This window comes from Ovis canadensis, chromosome 4, assembly GCF_042477335.2.
Source record: "Ovis canadensis isolate MfBH-ARS-UI-01 breed Bighorn chromosome 4, ARS-UI_OviCan_v2, whole genome shotgun sequence".
NCBI lineage: Eukaryota > Metazoa > Chordata > Mammalia > Artiodactyla > Bovidae > Ovis > Ovis canadensis.
In genome coordinates this window covers 25,623,434-25,649,097 of record NC_091248.1, presented here as the reverse complement: position 1 = coordinate 25,649,097, position 25,664 = coordinate 25,623,434, and the positions used below count along the sequence as shown (strand labels likewise).

Sequence of the window (25,664 nt, the reverse complement as noted above, 5' to 3'; positions counted from 1 at the left end):
TTATTTAAGAATGTATTCCTGTATCAAGTGGCAAAGTTCAACAATGCAAAACTGCAATTACTTTTGTACCAACTTAATATTTCCTGAGATGGGGAAGACTTGAGAAGGGGAATCCCATGTTTAAAATGCTTGCTACACATTCATTTGAATAGGCAGTCTGGAGTTTAGGGGAAAGGCCAGAGCTTAGGAGAGAGCCAGGAAAAAACAGAAAAGAGAAGAGAACAAAGGATTAACCTGAACCCTCTAACACGAGGAGATGAGATGAAATTAATAAAGGAAAATGAGCTTGTTGTGATGGATTAATGAGTTAATAATTTCTGAGCATTTACTATGTGTCAGACACTGTGTTGAACACCCATAGGTATCCCTTTATATCTACTCTTTTTCCTCTTTCTACATGGGCCAGTAAAATGATAGCTACTAACAAGCATTTATTTATTCAGCAAATATTTATTAACTACCAGGGACCAGGTGCTCTTGATTGCTAGGTGCGGAAGCAGCAAACAAAATCAACTTTCTTATCTCTTACTGTGTCTATACTACATCCTTCCATAAATCATTCTTTTTCTGTTGAGAGTTTTTTTCCTATCACATAAAACATAGTTTGTGTTTGGGGTTTTTTTATTCCATCTAATCAAGTTGATCACACATTTTATCATATTTGGTTTTTCAAAGCCAGTTGCTTTTGTATTTGTTGCTATTTTTATTACACGGATTGCATACCAATCTCTTTCAACCTGTAGCTAAGCACGAGTGAATCTAGACATTCAAATAGATTCTATGACAACTCACTTTCTTCCCCAGGGCAGCTCTGGTTCTCCGTTTCTACTGAGCAAGTTGGGTTTTTAAGTCACTTGAAAAGAAGTAGGAGAGTGGTAATAATAAAAAATTGTTTATTCCCCAGATATTTATGAGATCTTACTTTCCAGGTCTTACTAAATCAACTAAGGAGGGAAAAACCAAAAGAATATAGTATGATGAAGACTGAAAAAAGGCATTTCGAGAATGATGAAGGATTTGAAATTGTTAGCTACTGCTGAAAGGTTAGACAAAATATAGTTGGGAAAATGTGGTCTCTGGTGACCTTAGGGCCAGCTGCTTTGTCATAAGTATTGGGAGGTCCAGTAGGGTGTAGCAACGGGATGGGCTGCCTTTGACAAGAGCATTTTTTCTTCCTCTTCTCAGTGTGAAAGCTTATTGAATGGAATGTGGGAAAAAGGGGGAGATGAGGAAGTGGACGCAGATAGTGAAGATAACATTTCTGAGAAGTTCTGCTGGGAAAGGGAGTGGCGAAGTCGGGTCCTAATAGGAAAGGGCCATAGAGTCAAATATGAACTGCAAGTTTGGGATGAAAAAAATCAGAGATAGAGCACTCCAAATGGAATCTTACAACCTGGGTGTTGTGCTGAAGGATGAGAAAGGGGTCAGAGCTGATGTCACAGAGGGGTGAGTGAAGCCCTTGAGAAAGCAAGAGAAGAAAGGACCCAGAGAAGTGGCTAAGGGGTTGACCTCTGGACCAGGGCATGTCCTCTATTGTAAGAGAAAGGAAGCTAGAGAATACAGGACAGTCCGTTGACCAGTAGGAACAACTCCCTCTTCTCTGACTCATTCAGTATATCCAGTCCAGACTAGTACTCAGTTCTCTTCTAATACAACATTTCAGTTCAGCTCATTCCTCTCACTAACAGTCAATAAGAGGGAAAAAAACAAAACAAAACGTGAGTGCTAGGAGATGTATGTGAAATGAAAGTCACTCAGTCACGTCTTACCTGGAGAATCCCATGGACGGAGGAGCCTGGTGGGCTGCAGTCCATGAGGTCGCTAAGAGTTGGACACACTGAGTGACTTCACTTTCACTTTTCACTTTCATGCACTGGAGAAGGAAATGGCAACCCACTCCAGTGTTCTTGCCTGGAGAATCCTGGGGACCGGGGAGCCTGGTGGGAGGCGGTCTATGGGGTCGCACAGAGTCGGACATGACTGAAGCGACTTAGCAGCAGCAGCAGCAGCAGCAGCAGCAGGCATGTCTGACTCTTTGTGACTCCGTGGACTATACAGTCCATGGAATTCTCCAGGCCAGAATACTGGAGTGGGTATTCCTGCTCCAGGGGATCTTCCCAACTCAGGGATCAAACCCAGGCCTCCCACATTGCAAGCCCCTTTCAAACTTCAGCTCGTGTCTCCTTGTGCCCCCAAATGGCAGGTTGTCCCTTCTTTGTAACTTAATATACAAAACTTTTCTACATAAAGCTACAGCAAATGAACATTTGAATGGCTTATTATGACACATTAGTAAATAATGTATAACCAACATGGGATTTGGGCTAGAGTATAAAAATAACAAGACTTTCTCATGAAGTGTATCTTTATACTTGAAAGGTCAAGACCCATTACTCTCTGCTAAATATAACCCTGAAAATAAGGTCTTTAGCGATTAACTCTCCCAATCCTCTTATCTGATTACCAACTTCGGCAGATGTTTCTCTAGGGAGCATTAGAGCAGTGCATTTAAACTGCACTTCTCTGCTAGTTCTCAATTATAACTTCATACTTGAGGAGAAAGGAAAGCTGAGATAGAGCTGCCCAGGTACTGAACTAGGGTCACGAGCACATGTTCTATTAAATGAGTCTGACTTTAGTCCCCATGAACATGGGAGAAAAGGATGTGGGCACAGTGAGGCCAGGGGAACCAGAAACCAGACCGCTTGTGCTGCTTGTATATGTAGTTTTGGCCGAGTCACATATCTATCGAAAGGTTCAGCTTCCTCATTTGCAGAGTGGGGAGAAAAAAGTATCTTCCTCAAGTGGTTATTGTGGGGGCATTTAACGAGCTAATGGGTGCAAAGTACAATGCAAACTCTGAACAAACATTTATCGAGGATCCCACGTGGTATACAAGAGTTCAGGGAAATTTTGCCTTCCTTCCCTCACCCTTAACCTGCCGCTCTTTCTAGTGGATTGGGAACCTCAGCTAGAATTCCGGATAGATGGTGAAGCTGCACAATGCTAAAAACTCAGGTAAAATAATTCAAAATCTGTCCCAACCTTCTTGGTGCCCTACACAGTTAAATGTCCAGTAACCTGAATGAGAAAAAAGATGGTCTGCATCCCGAGTAGGCATGACATTTGATGGAACATACATTTAGGAAGAAGAGAAAGGAGGGTTCTGAAATCCTGTCTTCTTGAGGAGGGTAATGCTTTGCTATAACCCCAGCTCCTAAAAGAACCAACCAAAGCAACTAGCTGATGAAGAAAAGAGCCTGTGTCCCACAGACACAGAAGACGTAATATGAGATATATTGACCTGGATTGGTTTTTATTGTGAATTGAGCTCTTGCTTAAGTTTTGATTTCTTCCTCCATGGTCCCATAGAACCTCGTACAGATTTTTAATATTGTACTAAGAACACTATATTGCAGCTGGGTCACAAAGTGTTTATCTGTCTACCCTATTTTGTCATGAGATACCTAGTGTGTTTATCACCTTTGTATCCCAAATGTACACAAAGGCACAAAATCGCACACACTGTAAATGTTTAATCTGCTTATTTTTAAAATAGGTGAATGAAAGAATGACCACGGTAAAAGACACACAATATACTTCATTATCTTGTTCTGCTTAGGGAGAAGGAGAATAATAAAATTAGGCATAGGGAACGTCTCATGCTTTTAAGTGACTCCACCTTATTATGTAACAATGATAAATGCACTCTGTGTCCGACAGAGGGTGCGACAGAGCAAACATTTCCTCCACGGCCCAACCCACTAGAAGAATGTCTAGCTGGTGAAGGAACAGTCTAAATTTTCACAAAACTCTCGTGACTACTGACTCACTCAGAAGAGATTAGCTGCCCTTTTCTGCAGATGTGCAAACTCATTGTTAGTGCCAGCTGGACTCATTTCAGATTTTATTTTAACAGGGCTAAACTAATGAGCAGCAACAACTTTCTTTACTGATGAGTTATCAATGGAACTTGGAGAAGGAAATGGCAACCCACCCCAGTATCCTTGCCTGGAGAATCCCAGGGACGGAGGAGCCTGGTGGGCTGCCGTTTATGGGGTTGCACAGAGTCGGATACGACTGAAGCGATTTAGCAGCAGCAGCAATGTAACTCCTTAAGTGGTGATGTTATGTTATGATATGCATCCCCAAATCACTGCGTTAAATTAATTCTCCTCATTCACTCAAAAGTTAGACAGGCCACCACTCCCTCGGGTATCTGACAGAGAGGAAGACCATCTGCCTCAATCCTTTCCTTAAATTCATGGTCACCTTTGAAGTCTGTAGGGCTCTCAGAGGATAGAATAGAATGCTCAGGACTTGGGAATTCTAGAAGCAACTGTGTTCCAAAACAACTTCACATCCACTTGTTATGACGCCAAGGTCAGGAAGGATGTGGAAAAGAACAGAGGCAAGGATCTGACATACAAAATGCTGCTCCCGAACTCACAGGAGTGTATGTGTGCTCCAATTCTGGTATTTACATGAACACTAAATACTCTAAGGGCTTCCCTGGGGGCTCAGATGGTAAAGAATCTGCCTGCAAAGCAGGAGACCTGGTCGATCCCCGGGTTTGGAAGATCCCCTGCAGGAGGTCATGGCAACCCACTCCAGTGTTCTGGACAGAGGATCAGACCATGGGGTTGCAAAGAGTTGGACATGACTGAGAAACAAAGCAGCAAATACTCTAAGGTCCTGACACAGCGGAAACAGCCTTGGTCTGGCTGTGTCAGCAAGAATCCAGGGCTGATTAAGTATCAGGAATGTGGGTTCTAGGCTCAGCTCTGCCAACAACGAAGGCAAGTGAACATGACCAGCCATTTTATCTTTCTAGGCCTCAACTCGTAAAGGTAAAATAACAATACTGGGACAGATGGTATTGACAGTTCTTTTCAGCATTCATTCTGTAAGAATGGGGACTTCAAAGGTTTCTCAGTGGTAAAGAACCTACCTGCAATGCAGGAGACCTGGGTTCGATCCCTGGGTCAGGAAGATCCCCTGGAGGAGGGCATGGCAACCCACTCCAGGATTCTTGCCTGGAGAATCCTATGGACAGAAGATCCTGGTGGGCTCCAGTCCCTAGGACTGCATTTGTCAGCTCAGTTGAATTGGACACGACTGAGCATTCATATATGCACTATAAGAATGTAAGAATTCCATGCCTTATTTTACAGATCTCTAAGCTATTTTGAGCCTCTGTCTTTAGCTGCACCATTAGAGCTGTTGCTTGGTCTGGCAATGACAAGTCAATCTGGGTGACTGTTTTTCCCAGTTCCCTCCGGCCTTGCACTTCCTGTTGACTCGGATAAAGGAATTCTGTTCCTCAGCTGTGCTGTGCTAATCTTTTGGCCTAGACACAGGTTTAAGGAGAAAGAAGTACTATGACATCCGTGTGGAGGCTGATTGTAGTGGTCACATAGCTCCTTTCCACATGGTCCTAAAAATAAATTCAACAACTTAAAATAGTCCCAGGAATTTTAGCTTCCTCTTATATTGGAAAAGATCTTTTTTTCAGGGATATAGAAATACTCAAGGGTTTTGCAACTGAGGGGTAATGCTCTTCCTGATCACCTGGATTGACAGTTTCACACTCCTAACTCCCCCACGTGTTCATTTGTCCTTCCCTGTCCCTGTGCAGTGGTCACAGAGCTGTTAGAGACACGCTGTATTTGGGACAGAGCAACACAGGAAACTGGACTTCTCAGGTGGCTCAGCAGTAAAGAATCCACCTGCCAATGCTGGAGATGCAGAGGTGTGGGTACGATCCCTGGGTCAGGAAGACCCCCTGGAGAAGGAAATGGCAATCCACTGTAGTATTTCTGGCTGGGAAATCCCATGGACAACAGAGGAGCCTGGAGGGCTACTGTCCATGGGGTTGCAAAAGAGTAGGACACAACTAAGAGACTAAAAATCAACAAGGGAGGAAATGGACATGTCTAGAGCACCTCTGTGCACAGACTGCAGCCTGCGTCCATAGCTTCTGTACCTCAAAGGGGTGAGAGGTCTGGTCTTGCCTCGTGCCCCTCCATCTCTTACACAGCAGGCCGGAGGGCAGTGAGTGCCTGCTGGGGCTGAGAGAGCCCTGAAGCTCACCTCCCCAGAAGAGCTCCTCACAAAGCAATATCTGACCGTGTGACACCTTCTGAAGTGGAGAGGTGACCTCTGAGCTCAGCCAAAGAGGAAATCTGATGGGAGCAAAGTCATGGGCTGCAGTGCTGCAGGCTCAATCACGGTGCTCTGCTTCTCAATTGTGGTTCGTGCTCCATCTTAAAATGCTGTGCCAAGGCTTTCAGTGGGAACTGGGACATGGGGTGACTCTAGTGGATTCCGTGCCTGTGTGTGAGGAGCTGAAGCGCATCTCTCTGAGTTGCTAGGTGCTTTCCTTTTAATTCTCGTGTGTGTGTGTGTGTGTGTGTGTGTGTGTGTGTGTGGTGTGTTAGTCGCTTAATCGTGTCTGACTCTGAAACCTCATGGACCATAGCCCACTAGGTCCTCTGTCCACGGGATTCTCCAGGCAAGAATACTGGAGTGGTTGCCATGCCCTCCTCCAGGGGATTTTCCAGACCTGGGACTAATCCCTTAAGAACTGTGTATTTTGTCAATTCTAAGACACTCCTTTTCTCTTATATTATCTCTGAAGTTGGAACGCATCTTATATACAGCACGTGTGTGTATGTGCTTAGTCGCAACCCCATGGACTGTAGCTCACCAGGCTCCTCAGTCCATGTGATTTCCCAGGCAAGAATACTGGAATGGGTAGCCATTCCCTTCTGCAGGGGATCTTCCCAATGCAGGGATCGAACTTGGGTCTCCTACTTGAAGGCAGATTCTTTACTGTCTGAGTCATATCCTCACAGCACACTTATAAGGGACAGTTAGTGTATCCATTTCACAGGTAAGAAAACTGAGGCTCTAAGAGTTTATGTAATTTTTCCAAAGAAGGAAGAAAGAAAATCCAGGTACCCTCCGACTCCTAAGTCTGCTTTCCCACTGCACCGTGAAATTCCCCAAAATAATCTGCCCTAATTTAAAATATTACTCTTTCTATTAATACATGAAGCAAAAAGTGATCACAAATTGCTAGCAGCTGAGAACCAAGAACAGAATTGACAATAGTCTATGCTGAATGGTAATTATGTCTCACTCTCAATCCTTGAATCTGTTTTTAGTCCATTTGGGAGACATATTTAAACAGATTCAGAAGAATGGAAATAGTTTACCTTTGAAGTTGAATTAACTTTTCTTCTCAACATTGTTGTTGTTGTTCAGCCACTCAGTCATGTCTGACTCTTTGTGACCCCAAGGACTGCAGCAAGCCAGGCTTCCCTGTCCTTCACCATCTCCCAGAGCTTGCTCAAACTCATGTGCATTGAGTTAGTGATGCCATCCAACCTTCTCATCCTCTGTCATCCCCTTCTTCTCCTGCCTTCAATTTTTCCCCAATTAGGGTCTTTTCTAATGAGTCGGCTTTTCCCATCAGGTGGCCAAAGTATTGGACCTTCAGCTTTAGCATCAGTCTTTCCAATGATATTCAGGACTGATTTCTTTTAGAATTTACTGGTTTGATCTCCCTGCAGGCCAAGGGACTCTCAAGAGTCTTCTCCAACACTACAGTTCAAAAGCATCAATTTTTCAGTGCTCAGTCTTCTTTATGGTCCAACTCTCACATCCATACATGACCACAGGAAAAAACCATATGGACCTTTATCAGCAAAGTACTGTCTCTGCTTCTTAATACTCTGTCTAGGTTTGTCATAGCTTTACTTCCAAGGAGCAAGCCTCTTTTAATTTCATGGCTGCAGTCACCATCTGCAGTGATTTTGGAGCCCAAGAAAATAGTCTGTCACTGTTTCCATTGCTTCCCCATCTATTTGCCATGAAGTGATTATCTCAACATGATCCTGGCTAAATGTCTGGTGAAATTTTCCTCCCCTATTAGTATTTGGGAGGTATTGGGAAGATCTAATCTGATTCTCAGAGGAGTATATCTTTCCAAAACCAACTGGCTGCCTCAGTGTTTGACTTGCTGGAGCTAGCTCACATTGGCTCTGGTGAACGCGACTGTATTCATCCATTCCCAACTCTGGTGGTTTGGAATCAGCCATAACTGGGAGCATTTACGCCATGGAAATCAGTAACATATTCAACCCAACACACCCCTCCCCCATTTCATTTTTCCTTCCTGGCAAACTGGTTGTTCAACCTTTATCCTTATAACCCTGTCACTCTTAACCACAGATATCCAGCAATCTGACAGCAAAAGAGACACAGAGTATTTCCAGACCAGGCTAGTTTTCCTAGGAATATAGTCCTTTGCCATGACACCAGGAAAACTGAAAACTGGCCCTAGGCATTATATGTGGAAATATCCCAGATTACTAACTCACCTTGAGCAGAGAGATTTTCCGAAACTGGAAAGAACTCTTGTAAATTCCCTTCAGTATCTTCAGAAGAAGCCAGGAATAGTTACTTTCTTAAGAATATTAAATAGAGCAAGAGGAAAAGGTGGAGGAAGGAAAGACACAGTCATCAAGAGAGCCCATTAAAATATTCTCCAAAAATATCCTTAACATTTCATATAAAATCCCAGTGTAGATCATTTGTTTTGTATAAACCAAAGACTAGGCTCACACTATTATGTCAAAGTACCAATGAATGGTAATAGACAAACTGACCCTGAGAAATGTATGGGAAGCAGCTGATTTGGTCAAAGCTTCAGGACCTACTCGCCACATCCCCCAAGGCTACTGCTCTTTGGATTTTCCTGTTTCGGGTCCAAAAACACAGTTATGACTCAAAAACACGGCTGATAGGGGTGGAGAATCATTTTGGAAAACTGATTGGCAGTTTCTAACATTTTAAAATATTTTACTTGAGAGTAATAAAAGTTGTTTGCATACACAAAGCAGCTTTATTCATAGCAGTAGCCCCAAACTAGAAATAATACAAATGTCCAGTAATAGGACATTCACTGTATACTCATACATTGCAAGACTACTCAACATTTACAAGGAACACACTCTAAGACAGCATGTGAGTGTGTGTGTTAGTCGCTCAGTCGTGTCCGACTCTTTGGGACCCCATGGACTGTGACTCGCCAGGCTCCTCTGTCCGTGGGGTTCTCCAGGCAAGAATACTGGAGTGGGTTGCCATTCCCTTCTCTAGGGGATCTTCCCAATCCAGGGATTGAACCTGCATCTCCCACATTGCAGGCAGATTCTTTACCATTTGAGCCACGAGGGAAAGCCCCTACAGCAGCATAAGTGTGTCTTAAAACCAGTAAAGTGAAGTACAAAACAGTACAGATTTTATGATTCTGTTTGCATGAGATTTAGAACAGGGAAATCTAATTTATGCTGATCAGAAGAGCTATTGTCCCTGGCCTCAGGTTGAAGGATGGACTGGGAAAGGGTATAAGAGAATGTTCTGGGGTGATGACAATGTTCTAATTCTGGATTGGAGTGGTGATTACAAAGGAATATATAATTGCCAAAATTGACCCAGCTATACACTTGGACATATTATGAGCCCATGAAATGTAAATCAGACCTCTACTGAAATAAGTGGTTGAAAGTGTTAGTCGCTCAGACTGAAGCCTGCCAGGCTCCTTTGTCCATGGAATTCTCCAGGCAAGAATAGAGTGGGTTGCTATTCCCTCCTCCAAGGGATCTTCCCTACCCAGGGATTGAACCTGGGACTCCTCACTGCAGGGAGATTCTTTACCATCTGAGCCGCCAAGGAAGCCCATATCTATGTCTAAAGGTAAATAGATACGCATATGCTTACATTTCTAATCTATTGAAAGGATCTAATGTAATAAGCCCCGCTTCCTTGGGCCCTAGGTGTTTCACACTTTCTACCTGCCAAAGACACAGACTTTGTGCTTTCAAAGTGTGGATTCAGGCCTTGGCGTGATGCTGCAAGTTGGAACCTTGTGCAATCGCACCCAGGTCATTTCCCTCAAGCTTGTCGACTTCCCATCTCTGACACAATGCTTCATCTGGGTCATCCCCGAAGAGCCACGGGAGAAAGTTTGGGGCCAGGTTCAGCTTGGCGGGGAATTCCTCTCCCCCGCACACACTTTCCAGCGCAGGGAGGCGGCCGGGTCACAGAGCTCACGGGGCATGAATCAGCCTCCCCTCCAGGCTCCACGAAGGCGCGCTCCGCCCTGTCCCGTCTCTGAGGGCCGCTAACCCTACAAAAGCAGCGGCACCCACCGCGCTGGAATCCAGACCGCTTGGAGGTTGGACGCTGTGCACCATCCTCCGCTCCTCTCGCCGGCACCGTCTGAATCCGGACACCATGGACTCGGTTCGCCCCCTCTGGCTGATGCTTCTGTCGCTGCTCCTCGTGGGAACTGCGCTGGGTGATGCCCCGCAGGCGCCGCCAGGTACCCCACCAACCCGCGCTCAGGGGACCCCTTTTCGCCCTGGCCAGGCGGCAGGAGTTCCGCGGACCCCTGCACCCGCTCTCTGCGCCCTCCTTCCCCCTAATTCCTGTCGTGCACCGCAAGTTTGCACTTCCTGTCTCTGTAAGGCCCTTCTGCTGGGCTGGGAAGCTGCTGGGACAAACCTCCCCACCCCCACCACCCCGGGGGAAGCCCTCCCTCCACCGAGGTGCGGCTGACCTCCTCCTCTGCCTCTGGTTCTCCTACCCCTCCTGTAGGAAATAACGCGGAGATATGCCTCCTGCCCCTGGACGACGGGCCCTGCCGGGCGCGGATCCCCAGTTACTACTACGACAGGTACACGCAGAGCTGCCGCGAATTCATGTACGGAGGCTGCGAGGGCAATGCCAACAATTTTGAAACTTTGGAGGCCTGCAACGAAGCATGCTGGAAGATTGAGAGTAAGTGCTCGCTCCCACTCCCAGAACTCCAGTACTGCGGCAGAGAAGGGCTAAGTGGGAAATGAGCTTATTTTTCACATCCCATAGTAAGTTTCATCCTTGATTTTCTCGGATCCTGTTTGGCTTATTGCTTTTCAGTTGACTAAAAGTGATCATGAAACTTCCAACGACAAACATTTCCTGTCCCTTAACTGGCATTTATCATAATTCAGTGTGTGTGCAGACTCCGGAAAGATTTCACCTAAGGCTTAAGGATGCAAGAGTGTCATGTATTAGGTGCAACATAAGTGCCTGTCTGTATTTATCATTAGTTCTAAACCTATGGTTTTTATGCCTTCTTGAGAGGGCATTTTCCTCTTGTCCACTGTGTAGCGATCTGAAATACTTTCAGTGGATTTTGTTATTAACGTCTGAATTTAGCTAATTATAACCTTACTTTTGTCCCTTGATACCCAAAGAGATCTTGGGTTGGTATAGAGATATAAAAAATAGAGAGATTCACAATGCTGTTTGCAATTTTAATTATGTTTACTGTCTCTGTGAAGGCCTGGAATAGAACACGGGGCTCAGCTGTTAAAGGAACTGAGCCAGGGAAAAATGTGTATTCCTATGAATAAGTTTGATTAATTTCATACATTGAAACAATCAGAACACTCTGAGAGAAGAATCTTTCCAGTAAGCATGAAAAATTTATCACAGCTGTATCGGGTCTGGAGACACTGTTAAAAAAATCAAAAGGTGAATAGAGTTGTCTCTCAGTGTCTGTGGTGACTGGTTCCAAGATGCCAAAATCCACAGCATTTGCATATAACCTGTGCATATTCTCCCTTATACTTTAATTTATCTCTAGATTTCCTACCAGCATAGGACAAATTCAAGCTTTGTTTTTTTGTGTGTTTTTTTTTAATGAACTTTCAGGAATTATTTTTTCCTGAATATTTTCTCTCTGGGTTGGTTGCATCTGCGGAATGCTGGACCCAAGGATACAAAATCTTGTTGTTGCTGGACTAATGGGCAATCTTTTGGGCGTTTACTAGCTCAGCGCTAAATATCATGCCTCCCACCCCCATCACCACTCTACCCCTGGCCACCACCAGTGGCTTCTGAAAATACAGTTAAGTTTTAAAGGAAGAGTAAGAAGGCTGATTTTTGACTGACATTGTTTTATGCCCTCGTTTTCCTAGAAGTTCCCAAAATTTGCCGGTTAAAAGTGAATAAGAAGCAGTGTGGGGAGCTCAGAGAACAGTATTTCTTCAATCTAAGTTCTATGACCTGTGAAAAGTTCATATCTGGCGGGTGTCACAGCAATGAGAACCGGTTCCCAGATAAAGCTTCGTGTATGGACTTCTGTGCGCCAAAGAGAGGTAAATACTCTCTTTGTGGTGTCTGTACTTCATTTCTTTATTTAGACTTTAGGGTGAAAACATTAATAATTGATATGAAATTAAGCTGGTTTGCATGAATTTGTGAGAGTGCGAGCTAGAAGTTTAATAACTTGCCAAGTTCTCAGGGCTGGAAAGTGACGAAGCTCTGATTCAAGCTTTTACTTCCTCTTTTGCATTGTTTCTTTAGAACTATTTCTCATCTATTTAACTTGCACATAAAAAAAAAACACTACAGTGTTCATTGATGAATCACATGTATGAAATCAGGTATATATATGAGATAATGTGAGACAGAGAGAGACTTAAGCTGGTGAAACCTGAAGTTTTCTAAACTTTTTCATTAGATTTCTGTGTTCTTTAGTAATTACATATTGTAGCACAAATTGATCTCTCCTCCCCATGTTTTACCTACATAGCCCATGCAATCCCTAAAATGATGGGTTACTTGGGTAGTGGGCAGTGTTTGTAGAGGCAGTCCAGGCATTTTCCGTAGGCACAGCAGAGACATGTACACATAGATAAGTTCAACAAACAAGGAAAATTTGCTTTGGCGGTCTCTGATAAACCTCTGTAGCTATACTGTGTTGAGTATGCAAAATCTTGAATTAATGAGGAGTTGCTTGTTGCTGGTGTTCTCTTAAATTGTTTATGTAAATGTAAGTGTTCCAGTGGCTACCTGGGAATTAGCTATATGTATTCTTGATTAATAATGGAAGGAGAGCTGATAGAAACATTGAAATTAAAACTACCAACACAAAAGAGTGTGCCAAAGCATGTCACATATTTCTCTTGAAACACAGCTCATTTTTACCTGACCATACATGATTTGGGGGTTTAATTTCTTTACACATTCAAATGATACAAGGATATAGCTTGAAATTCTATCTACTCCATAAGAATTTATAATGAACAAACTATGTGTTTGAAATGTAAGGCACACTTTTTAAATGGCTTAGTATAATATTTTGGATTCAGCAAGAAGCTTCTATGGGATTAGATGTTTTTTCACTTACTTCAGTAATCAGCACAGCTTATTATTTCCAGTATTACTGCATTTCTAATTTTATTTTCTTTTCCATTAAGCTCCAGCATTTTGCTACAGCCTAAAAGATGAGGGGCTGTGTTCTGCTAATGTCACTCGCTATTATTTTAACCCAAGACACAAAGCCTGTGAGGCCTTCACCTATACTGGCTGTGGAGGGAATGACAATAATTTTGTCAACTTGAAGGACTGCAAACGTACTTGTGTAAAAGGTAATGTTTTGGGTTTTTTTCTTATTCAGTTTTTAAACTAACTTTATACATAATTCATAAACAAAATTATTTTATGTACCCATTTTACTAATAGCATATTGCCATTTCTAGACTACTACATACATAGCACTTCAGTACTGATCAGTTTTGTCTAAATGCTTACACAGGCTAACTACAGTAGGCAGTAGCTGTGTCCTGATATTTTAAAGGTAGAATGTTATTAACTTAGTGGATAGTGAGTAAACCTGACTTTATACTCGTTAAAAGTAAGACGAGGTGGGTTTGTAAGCATGTCAGAAATGGTGATTTACAATGAGTCTACAGACTGGGGACATATGATGTTTATTTTTATTTTGTTGATCTTAGCCTTGAAGAAGGAAAAGAACAAGAAGATGCCAAGACTTCTCTTTGCCAATAGAAGACTGAAAATTAAGAAGCAGTTTTAACCAGCTTCTTCTTTTTTTTTTTCTGGATGTCATCTTGTGAATGTCCTTATGGTTATATCTAAAGGACAACATGGTAACACAGGCAAGCCAACCATTAGTGATTTATCCACCAGTTCTTACATGTTACATTTTTTATTTGTGTATTTTTTAATACATAAGTAGCTGCTATTCAAATGTGAATCTATTGTTTTAAATATGCTATTCAACTACTTGTTTATGAGGTTAAATTCTTGCTGTGCATAAGATATAAAAGCAAATATGACTCACTCAGTTCTTGGGGTTGCTCTCCCTGATTACAGAAGATGATTGTGACTGAAAAACATGAGACAATATAATCATATTTTTTAACATATAGGATCATAAAAAGGACCAGCAAATATATTTAATTTTGTATTTAAAAATTAGATTGTATTTTAGGCCCAAGGAGACAAATTTGAAGATTTACCAATACTTCAAAAAATGTTACAAATGCTATTATGTAGATCCTGCTAACTTACTTCAATTTCTGTTGTGTCATTTAAAAGATAATAAAGTAACGTTTTTGACTGAATTAAAAAGCTAGTACATTAATTATATCAGAAATGTTCTCCTCGGAGGGGGAAAATTCTCTCTGTTCATCTATCCATCCATCCCCACTCAGCATATGTTGTTAAAATTTTTGTACTGTATTTATATTATATCAGAGACAACGCATATGTTTAATAATTTAAATTCCACTAATAAAATATTGCTGATAAATATGAGCATTTCATTTAAACAGTTTTTTTCTTTCTCTGTAACAACAAGATCTTCTTTTAAATTCCTACATTTTTTTGGCAAGAGTAATATTTAAAAGTATGCCCCTGATCTGGCAAAAGTATAAGTACGTTTGTGCTTTTCTTGAACAATCTTTCTTTTAAAAATGTATCCCAAAGGTATGACAACAGCAATAAAAAAATGAAAATGCTATATGCTGTGGTTGATGGATTATTTGGAATAAAACCGAAACCTGGAAACAAATGAGACACTTATCATTAGGGGGTTGGTTGAAGAAATTATGAATGAAAAGTGAGCAAATTATTTATATGTGAATATCATCTGATCCTCAGAATACACTTAATAAAACAGGGTCTAGAACAATGTGACTAAATACACATTCACAAATAATAGAAGATACAAAGATATTATATTAAAAATGGTTACCTATAAGATGGAGGAAGATGTGAATGTACCTTACTATATAGTTTTGATCTTGGACCATGTAAATTTTTGTGTCATTTAAAGCCAAAATTAAATTTAAAAAATAAAAAGCATTTTTCTAAGATTGGAAGCCAACCAAAACAATTGAACCTAAATAAATATTGAATAATGGCATAAGTGTGAAAAGGGTATATGACTATTTTCAGTGACTTTCAAAACTAGTAATTGGACTATGTATCTTTTGGAAAATATAATCCAAGAGTCAAATAAATTCTGAAAATGCATTTTGTAGTGTTATTTTGAACCTATTATGTATAGAATATTATATATTCTATAAAAATGTGTCTCCCACCCTTTCATTGCAAAGTCTTTGGATCAATGACAATCCAGCAGTAGTAGGTACAGCTACTGTCCAGATTATAGTCAGTAAAAGAAACCAGAGGTCTTGAGAATAATCGCTGAGTGTAGGTCTGAGACAAGAAATCTGAAAGATGAACCTGGGCCATTTCATTAAATAAAGTAAGGAAACTATGAAAGCCTAATGAGTCCTATCACAAGAATAGGAGAGTACCATCAGGGAATGAGGCAATATGAGCATCAAAACAAATATTGACCACAATATGGGTAAGTATATAAATATGAATATAACATGATTAATCATCACACACACACACACACACACACACGCACCTCCTTGGTGACTCTTGAAGCTTGCTAGAGCACTATCTCACTACTTTGAAAACTAATGAATTAAGAGAAATAATAAAGGACTTATTCTTTTTTATTTAGTCTTAAAAACTAAATAGTGTATGAGAGAAAGTTACTCACAGAGGAATCCCACCTAATACATGCAATAAAATGTTAGAAGATACCCCTAGTGAACGTGTGCATCTGGGTAATGATTATCTGTGCATGCTGAAACCAGGGCATGGAAGATTGATGGAGAACAGTTCCATGGAGCAATGAGACTAATGGATAATTTTAACCTTACTAAAAGTGTGCCAACACATATTATTCACTTCTGGATATGAGGTAACAAGAAATGGACACCCCGTCCAAAGAAGTGATCTTGCAGACAGAAGGAGAGAAAAAAATAAGCCTAAAGTTAAGCCAGTCTCTAGCTCATTGTAGACCTATCATTGTACTGTCAGATTATAAGGCACACTTGGGGATAAAGGAGCAAGTTCTAAGGGCCCAGGGAAAGTCAACCAGCCAAATCCATAATACTGGACACCCTACAAGACAAACATCCTAGTTTCTCCAACAAACCAAAGACATTTTTAAGAGGAGGAAAAAGAGGAGGAGGCTTTTATAGAGTATGAGAGGTAACAACAACAAAAAGTATGTCATTAAAAGTTTTCAGTTGAGTAAGGCCTATATTTAGGACTTTTTTGGTGGTTTCTGAGAATGATTACAACAGAAGGATCTTGTCTGTGTTCTGGGATTGTTGACTGAGTGATACAGAGTCTTTGTGGCGGACTTGGGGAGTTCCAAGCACTACAGGGAAAACTTGATTTGCTATTCGTCACCTTTAACCCAGGTTCATGGACGTGACCTGGCTTACAGCTGCAGTTTTCTATTCAGCAAGGGTCAAAAGTGGACTTCTATACAACTGTTCTAATACTCCAAACCTCTGCAATTTTAATTCAATGAAGTAACAAATAAAGCTGTTGTAGGGCGTTCTGCAGTTGAAGGGAAATTCCTTCTTGCCACAATCAGCTTGAAGACAAGTCACTACTGTGGTTTCACCAGACAGACTGATTAAAAGAAATGTCCCAGTCTGTGACATGAAAAAGGAATGGGCTAGCTTTTAACATCACATTCACTTACTGAAAAAAGTTATTATGGACTACCACCCGTGTATACATATTGTACACGTTCACTTATAGAAACTGCACCTGGAGCCTTCCAGAGGATTCTTGAATCACAGTACCTCCAAAGTGTTAGTCACTCCGTTGTGTCCAACTCTTTGTGACCCCGTGGACTGTAGCCTGCCAGGCTCCTCTGTCCATTGACTGGGACATGGGTAGCCATTCCCTTTTCCAGGAGATTTTTCTGACCCAGGGATTGAAGCTGGATCTCTTGGATTTTAGGCAGATTCTTTACCTACAATCTGTGCCACCAGGGAAGTCCCAGTATCTCCAAGTGTACATGCTATTTCTGCCAAAAGTCTTGTAGACATTTAGGCAATGATGTTTTTCAGTGAGGGACTGTCCTTTGGCATGGCCTTCCTTATATTGTAACAGTGCTTGTAGAAGCTTGTCTTTACAAGTGTCGTGTTCCTAAAAATATATATATTGGGTTTTGGATAAAAATACAAAAAAATAGAAAACTGCAAACTTTAACTATTCTTTGCCTATATATTGTTATAAATGTAGAGATGAAGGCAAGCAAATGTGGAAATCAAAATCATCTAAGGTTATTTCTTCTCCCTTCACTCACATATTCAATTGGTTGCCAAGCATATCTACTCAATCCTGTTCTGTGTTGTGCGTTCTCAATCGAGTCTGACTCTTCGCAGTCCCATGGACTGTAGCCTGCCTGGCTCCTCGGTTCATGGGATTCTCCAGGCAAGAATATTGGAGTGGGTTGCCATTTCCTACTCCAGGGGATCCTCCCAACCCATGAGTGAACCCATGTCTCCTGTGTCTCCTGCATTGGCAGGTGGAGTTTTCACTACTAGTACCACCAGGGAAGCATATGCCTATTTTAAGCTTAATCCAGGAAAATTAAAACATTTTCCCAAGTTTCCTCCCTGCCTACGTCTGCTCCATATCCAATCATTCACACCGATGCCCAAGAAATATTTATTAAAAAATCTTATCAGTTTACTCTTCTGCTTAAAACTCTTTTAATGATTTTCTGTTGAATCTTCATGTTACTGTCCAAGCCCCTGTGTGTCATTTAAGACTTCTTACAAGTAGACCATAGTATTCTCTTCCAGATTGATCTACCCCATTCCACCATCATCTGTAACCTACAATTCAGCTGCACTAGATTATATTCAGTTTCTAAAACATGTCATACTGCCTTATTTTTATATAATATGGTTATCAAATTTTGTGCATTAGAACCATCTGGGCAGCCAGGTACTTACGCAGACTTCTAAGCCCCATGTCCAAGTGTTTTGATTTAGTGGTTTGAGTTGACACTCAAAAGATGTACATTAAAAACACTGACTCCAAATGATTAGGATGAATACTTAAATCACGCATTGAGGAACACTTGGCAAGTTGAATTTTCTTGTTGGCACAGAATTCCTTGACCCCCCTCAAGCAAGTTTAACCATTTGTCCCTTGGGCTTTGCTATGCCTGATACAACTCCCAGACACACTAATACAGTATTTATTTTCCTAGGAGTTTTATTGTTAGAGTGTTTGGGTTTTTCAGGCAAAATTAAGAGGATTTTCTTTCATTTTAAAATATATTATTATACCCACTGTATACTATATAGAAAATAAAAGAAAAATATAAGGAAATATAAACAATCTAGTATTTCACCATCAAGTGATTAACAACGTTTGTCTCCTTGAGGTGGAAATAACTTAGTCAAGAGGTATGAGCATTTTTATGCTCTCAGTATATACTAACAAATTGCATTACAAAGTTAAATCAATTTATCCCCACCTAAGAATCTAAGAATGCATACAAATGCCCAACAAATGGGTTTAAAATAAACAGGAAAATCAGTTATAATTAAGTGGTATCTAATCATTATTGGATTATTAGGTATCTAATAACAGACTATTTTGGTCATGATCAGTATTTTGGTCATCCAATTTAAAAAACATGATAGGAGTTTGCCAAATTTGTTTCAGTTGCTTTTTCTGTTTTCAGAAATGAAATGTTACAAACAGAACTTAAGACTCAAATGCTAACAGTCAACTCACTGGAGAAGTCCCTGATGCTGGGAAAGACTGAGGGCAGCAGGAGAAGAAGGTATCAGAGGATGAGATGGCTGGATGCCATCAATGATGCAATGGACATGAACTTGGGCAAACTCTGGGAGATGGTGAAGCACAGGGAGGCCTCATGTGCTGCAGTCCATGGGGTCACAAAGAGTCGGACATGACTGGGCAACTGAACAACAACAATAACAGATTATTAGACTAGCTTCCTTGTTGACTCTGAAGGTAAAGAATCTACCTGAAATGAAGGAGACCCAGGTTCGACCCCTGGGTCAGGAAGATCCCCTGAAGAAGGGAACGGCTACCCACTCCAGTGTTCTTGTCTAAAGAAGCCCATGGACAGAGGAGTCCGGCAGGCTAGAGTTCATGGCATCACAAAGAGTCAGACACAGTTGAACGACTAACACTTAATCATTATTTTAGTTGGTATTTCCAGGATTATTACTAAATGTTGCACTTAAAATTATTTATTTCCTCTCACTAAAGGTTATATTTTCCTTTAAACTTAGCTTATAATGTTAACATAAAAAAGAACACTGCAAATTCAGTCACTTTTATCCCCTGCATATTTGAGTAACTTATAGGCGACCAAGTCTTACACCCCAGAGGCAAAGAAAGCAATTGTTTTGTTCACAATATGAATGAGGAAATACAAAGTTTGGCTCAAAAAAAAAAAAAGTGCTACTATGTTTATAATTTAAATTTTAATCATGAATTGCTTCAAATGTATGAAAAATTACAGAAAACAGTATAACTGACCCAATTTAAAAAGCATGATAGGAGTTTGCCAAATTTGTTTCAGTTGCTTTTTCTGTTTTCAGAAATGAAATGTTGCAAACAGAACTTAAGACTCAAATGCTCCTCTGTGATCCTGTCTCTCCCTCACTCTCTTGAAAAGTAACTGATCTTCTAATACTGGAGTATGTGCATATTTTAACACTTGTATTATGAATATATTCACCCACAGCAATATGAAGTACTGCTATACGTGTCTTACAATTATTTCTATGGTGTCACATGGTGTGTATCCATTGTCATGATGCATTGCTACCACTAGGTTGTGAAAGTGAAAGTGTCAGTCACTCAGTCATGTCCAACTCTTTGCAACCCCATGCACTGTAGCCCACCAGGCTTCTCTGTCCGTGGAATTCTCCAGGCGAGAACACTGGCGTGGGTTGCCATTTCCTCCTCCAGGGGATCTTCTTGACCTGGGCATTGAACCTGCGTCTCCTGCATTGCAGGCAGATTCTTACTGTCTGATCCACCAGGAAAGCCCATCATGTTTTAGGTATAGTCTATAAATCCAGATTGTTTCATGCAGAACTGCTTCATTTATTCTGACTTTGCAATGTTATCCCAGTACATGAATATGGTACAGTATATTCATTCATTTCCTTATTGGTGGATATTTCCAAATTTTTGCTTTTATAAACAATATTATCACAAATGTTTATATACACATCTCATTGTACACATATATGGACCTGGAAATGGGGTTGCTAGTTAAAGACATGTCGATATTAATACCATTAAGCAGCAATGTATACAAATTTCTATTTCTTCAAGTTTTTGACAACACTGAGCAATGTCCAAGTCTTTAATTTGTTGCCATTCATATAACTGAGACATTGTACCTCACTGTTGTTTGATATTATTCTCCTGATTAATGATGATGTTGAAAATCAGTTTTAACTATTTTGTTGGCCATTGTCATTTCCTCTTCTGTAAGTTGTCTATTTGTATTTCTTCCACTTTTCCATTTGACTCTGTATTATTAATTTGTATTTTTTTATGTATTCTGGGTAAGAATCCTTTGCTAGTTACATGATTTACAGATATTTTCTTCCAATTTGAGGAAGATGTTATTTTGATTTTCCTCTGCAAGTTGAATTGTGATATATTATTTCATGATGTCATTAAGCAGGGTTCATTTAGCATTTTCTCAACTCCTAAATTGATTATGTGACATCCTTACAAGTAAACAGGGTGCATGATATTTGTGCCAAAGCCCAGTAGATATTCCTCAAAACACAGTAACATTTTGAACAAAGCAATAAGAAAAGTTCTATATACTATAATAATTAATATAGAGAATATAAAAAGAAGCAATATTGGAAAAATTATGGGTAAGAGTTTCTCCTAACTAAGAACATATGACAATATATTCAAGAATCTCTACATATTCCAAACAGGATAAATCCAAAGATAAATACCACTGGCCACATTTCAGCCAGACTTCTGAAAATTAAAGTCAAATTAATTTACCTAGAAAAAACAGAGATAATATCCCCAAATGAGCATCAAAAAAACTGGTGACTGATATTTCAACAGAAACCATGAAAGTCAGAAAACAACAGACTAACATTTTAAAGAGCTAAGCAAACAAATCCTGCAAACCAGTAATTGTATACCCAGCAAAAATGTCCATAAAAATGGAAGGATAAATGAAGATGGCTCAGAGGTTAAAACGTCTGCCTGCAATGAGGGAGACCTGAGTTCGATCCCTGGGTCGGGAAGATCCCCTGGAGAAGGAAATGGCAACCCACTCCAGTATTCTTGCCTGGAGAATCCCATGGACAGAGGAGCCTGGTGGGCTACAGTCCAGGGGATCGCAAAGAGTCAGACACGACTGAACGACTTCACTTCGCTCACTTACATATAAACAAGATCCAAGGGAACTTGTCAGCAGATTTGTACTACAGAAACATTAATGGGAATTCTGAAGAAAAATGATCCCAGATGGAAACATGTAAGTGCAAAATGAAATAAATGAGAGCACTAGAAAATATGTGTGAAAAACTATAAATGAATATTTTGTTTAAAAGTATTGAGTATTGTATCTTATGCATTTAAAACATACAGGTTTTAGATACGTGGAATTAATAGCATCAAAGGTAGGAGTGTTGGTTAATGGAATTAAATCCTTTCCAGGTTTTTGTATACTTTGGGGAATATGACAATTTACTAGCTAGAATACATATAGTAATATAAGAGAAAGAATAACAAAATATATAGAGCTAAAGAGTAAAGAGAGGAAAAGATGGACTAATAGGAAAAATGGAATGTTTAATCCAAAGGAAATCAAGAAAAAAAGAAATGAAGAACCCAAAGATGGGACAATTAGAAAACAATAGCAAGATAGTTGACTTAAACCCAACTATATAAGTAATATTATTAAATGTAAATTGGCTAAACACTCCAATTAAAGGAAGAAATGGTCATATTGAATTAAAAAACATAATTCAAGATGCAACTCAATACTGTTTATAAAAGACATGCTTTATATACACATCATAAACATCTGAAATATCTGAAAATAAAAATAGAAAGGTATACCAAATAAACACTAACTATAATAAAATACTTTATTAATCTCAGACAAAGACTTTGAGACAAGGAGAAGTCAAAACAAAAAGGGACTTTCACAGCAATAAAAGGGTCAATTTAATCAATAATAATTATAAATGTCTACATGTTTAATATAAAATTTAATACATGAAAGAACAATTGAGATAATTAAAAGGAGAAATAGACATATCTATAATTATAGCATATAATTTGGTATTTAAATACATTTCCTTCATAAAAGAAAAAGTAGGAAAAATTAATGAAATAGGAAATTTAAACAACAAAATACTACACCTAACACATTCAGAATAAATATCAGTTTTAAGACTATGTGGACTATTTACCGAATAGACTTGCTGATCCATAGGTAAGTCTCAAAATACTCCAAATAATCGAAATCACATAGAATATATTTCCTGATTACAAAATGAAACTAGACATTTATAACAAAAAGATAGTTGGAAAACCTCTGAGTGGAAATTCGGTTCAGTTCAGTTGCTCAGTCGTGTCCAACTTTTTGCGACCCCATTGACTGCAGCATGCCAGGCTTCCCTGCCCATCGCCAACTCCCGGAGTTTACTCAAACTTATGCCCATTGAGTCAGTGATGCCATCCAACCAACTCATTCTTTGTTGCCCCCTTCTCTTCCCACCTTCAATCTTTCCCAGCATTGGGGTCTTTTTAAGTAAGTCAGTTCTTTGCATCAGGTGGCCAAAATACGAGTTTCAGCTTCAGCATCAGTCCTTCCAATGAATATTCAGGACTGATCTCCTTTAGAATGGATGGGTTGGATTTCCTTGCTGTCCAAGGGACTCTCAAGAGTCTTCTCCAACACCACAGTTCTAAAGCATCAATTCTTTGGCGCTCAGCTTTCTTTATAGTCCAACCTCACATCCATATATGACTACTGGAAAAAACCATAGCTTTGACTAGAGAGACTTTCGTTAGCAAAGTAATATCTCTGCTTTTTAATATGCTATCTAGGTTGGTCATAACTTTTCTTCCAAGGAGTAAGCGTCTTTTAATGTCATGGTTTCAACACCATCTGTAGTGATTTTGGAGCCCCCTAAAATAAAGTCTCTCACTGTTTCCACTGTTTCCCCATCTATTTGCCATGGAGTGATGGGACTGGATACCATGGTCTTCGTTTTCTGAATGTTGAGTTTTAAGCCAACTTTTTCACTCTCCTCTTTCATTTTCATCAAGAGGCTCTTTAGTTCTTCACTTTCTGCCATATTGGATGTCATCTGTGTATCTGAGGTTATTGCTATTTCTCCCGGCAATCTTGATTTCATCTTGTGCTCCTTCCAGCTCAGCGTTTATCATGATGTACTCTGCCTATAAGTTAAATAATACAGCCTTGACATACTCCTTTTCCTATTTGGAACCAGTCTGTTGTTCCAGGTCAAGTTCTAACTGTTGCTTCCTGACCTGCATACAGATTTCTCAGGAGGCAGGTTAGGTGGTCTGGTATTCCCATCTCTTTAAGAATTTTTCACATTTAATTTGTAAATTAAACACATACTATTACATGAGAATATATTTCAGCTAAATGTAAATAAAAATCTGACATATCAAAAATCAGGATGTGAGTTAAAATAGTGATTAAAGGAAAATTTATAGCTCTGAATTAGTAATCAAAAGGAAGAAAGAAGGCTTCCCTGGTGGCTCAGTGGTAACAAAACCACCTGCCAATACAGGAAACATGGGTTAGATCCTTGATCCAAGAAGATCCCACATGCCATAGAGCAACTAAGTCCGTGTGTCACAACTATTGAGCCTGTGCTGTAGAGACGAGGAGCCACAACTACTGAGGCCTGGGCATTCTAGAGCCAAGCCCATGCTCCACAACCAGGGATGTCACTGCAATGAGACACCCGCAGACCACCACTAGACAGTACCCCTTCTCTCTACAACTAGAGAAAACACCGCACAGTGATGAAGAGCAAGCACAGCCAAAAATAAGCAAATAAGTAAAATTAATTTTTAAAAGAAAGATTTAAAAAGTTCTAATATTCCATCTCAAGAAACCAGAAAACTTAACCACACTAAACACATATTTAAGTACCCCAAAAGGTGTAGAAGAAAGGAAGTGAATAAAATGACAACAATAATGAAAATGTTTAGAAAACTGACACTAATTTCAAGAAAATAGTCAAATTTTTTTCTTTGAAAAGATTAATCAAATATTTTGTTAATAGCAAGATTTCAAAGAAAAAAAAGAACATGAATTATTACTGTCACCAATAGAAAAGCAGGCAATATTATAAATTATAAAGATGTTAAATATAACATTAATAGATATTATTAACAAATTCATAGCAATAAATTTGGCAAGTTAGATGAAACAGGCAAATCCCTTTAAAAATAAAAGTGACAAAATGTGAACAGCTATATAATTTTTGGGGTCTAGAACAAAGTGACAATGAGAAAATCCTTGTTCAAACACTAATTAAGAATTTTAAAATGGTCACAATAAAAGATTAAACCAAGAGCAGAAGCCTTACAAATGCCTGTGACTACATGGGCTGCGTGCTCATTAAGCTGGGCCTGTTTCTAAAACTAACATAAAAACAGGAAGACATTCTGAACATTCCCATCTGTTAAAGAAAGTGAAGCTCCAATCCCACTTTAGCACAAAGAAAACTTTAGGCTCAGATGGAAACATTGGTCAATTACTCCAAACATTTAAGAAGAAATAATCCCAACTTCCAAAATCTCTTTTAGAAGATAACAAAAAAGAAATAATTCCCATTTTCAAGATAAAAATCATTGGTAAAGTATTGCAAGGAAGAAAAATTATATGTCAACTTCTTCCTTGGGAAAGATGCATAAGACGTGAACAAGCAAGCACAAGGTTAAATCCAGTAACACACAACACATCATGAGTAGCTGACGTATATCCTACTGGTGGTATACAGCAGTTGTAACAAGAAAATCAATCATTGTAATTGATCACATTAGCAAAATAAATGACAACTCACATGATCATTTTAAAAGATGCACAAAAGGCATTTGATAAAATTCAATGTCAATTCATTGTAAAAAGAAACCCAACAAGGTAAGACTAGAAGAGATCCTCCTTCACCTGAAAAAGGGTGCCCACAAAAACCTATAGTTCACATCATAATTAATGTTGAAATCTATGAAATTTAAGCCACATGAAGAGAGGAAGCAAAGCATCAAGGGGAGAGAGTGAAACGGTGGTAGGGCCAATAGATTGGAGTATTTGTTGTTGTTCAGTTGCCAAGTCACTGACTCTGCTAACCCATGGACTGCAGCACTCCAGGCTTCCT

General features: G+C 39.7%; 2 protein-coding genes across 5 annotated transcripts in view; one reads left to right on the top strand and one right to left on the bottom strand.

Moving 5' to 3' along the window:
- Positions 1-25,664, bottom strand: part of GNGT1 (G protein subunit gamma transducin 1) — a 369,003-nt gene that overhangs the window by 16,402 nt on the left and 326,937 nt on the right. The window lies entirely within an intron of this gene.
- TFPI2 (tissue factor pathway inhibitor 2) lies at positions 9,980-14,881 on the top strand. The gene is made up of 5 exons (XM_069587420.1): positions 9,980-10,390; positions 10,666-10,848; positions 12,033-12,212; positions 13,317-13,487; positions 13,854-14,881. Exons 1-5 carry the CDS (start codon positions 10,303-10,305, stop codon positions 13,931-13,933), a joined length of 702 nt encoding a protein of 233 aa, XP_069443521.1. The 5' UTR covers positions 9,980-10,302; the 3' UTR covers positions 13,934-14,881.

Bases quoted from the DNA above. Each gene is read 5' to 3' on its own strand.
- TFPI2 (XM_069587420.1), top strand. From the start codon at position 10,303: ATGGACTCGGTTCGCCCCCTCTGGCTGATGCTTCTGTCGCTGCTCCTC. The intron at 10,849-12,032 runs GTAAGTGCTCGC...TCGTTTTCCTAG, and splicing joins AGCATGCTGGAAGATTGAGA to AAGTTCCCAAAATTTGCCGG. The intron at 13,488-13,853 runs GTAATGTTTTGG...TGTTGATCTTAG, and splicing joins CAAACGTACTTGTGTAAAAG to CCTTGAAGAAGGAAAAGAAC.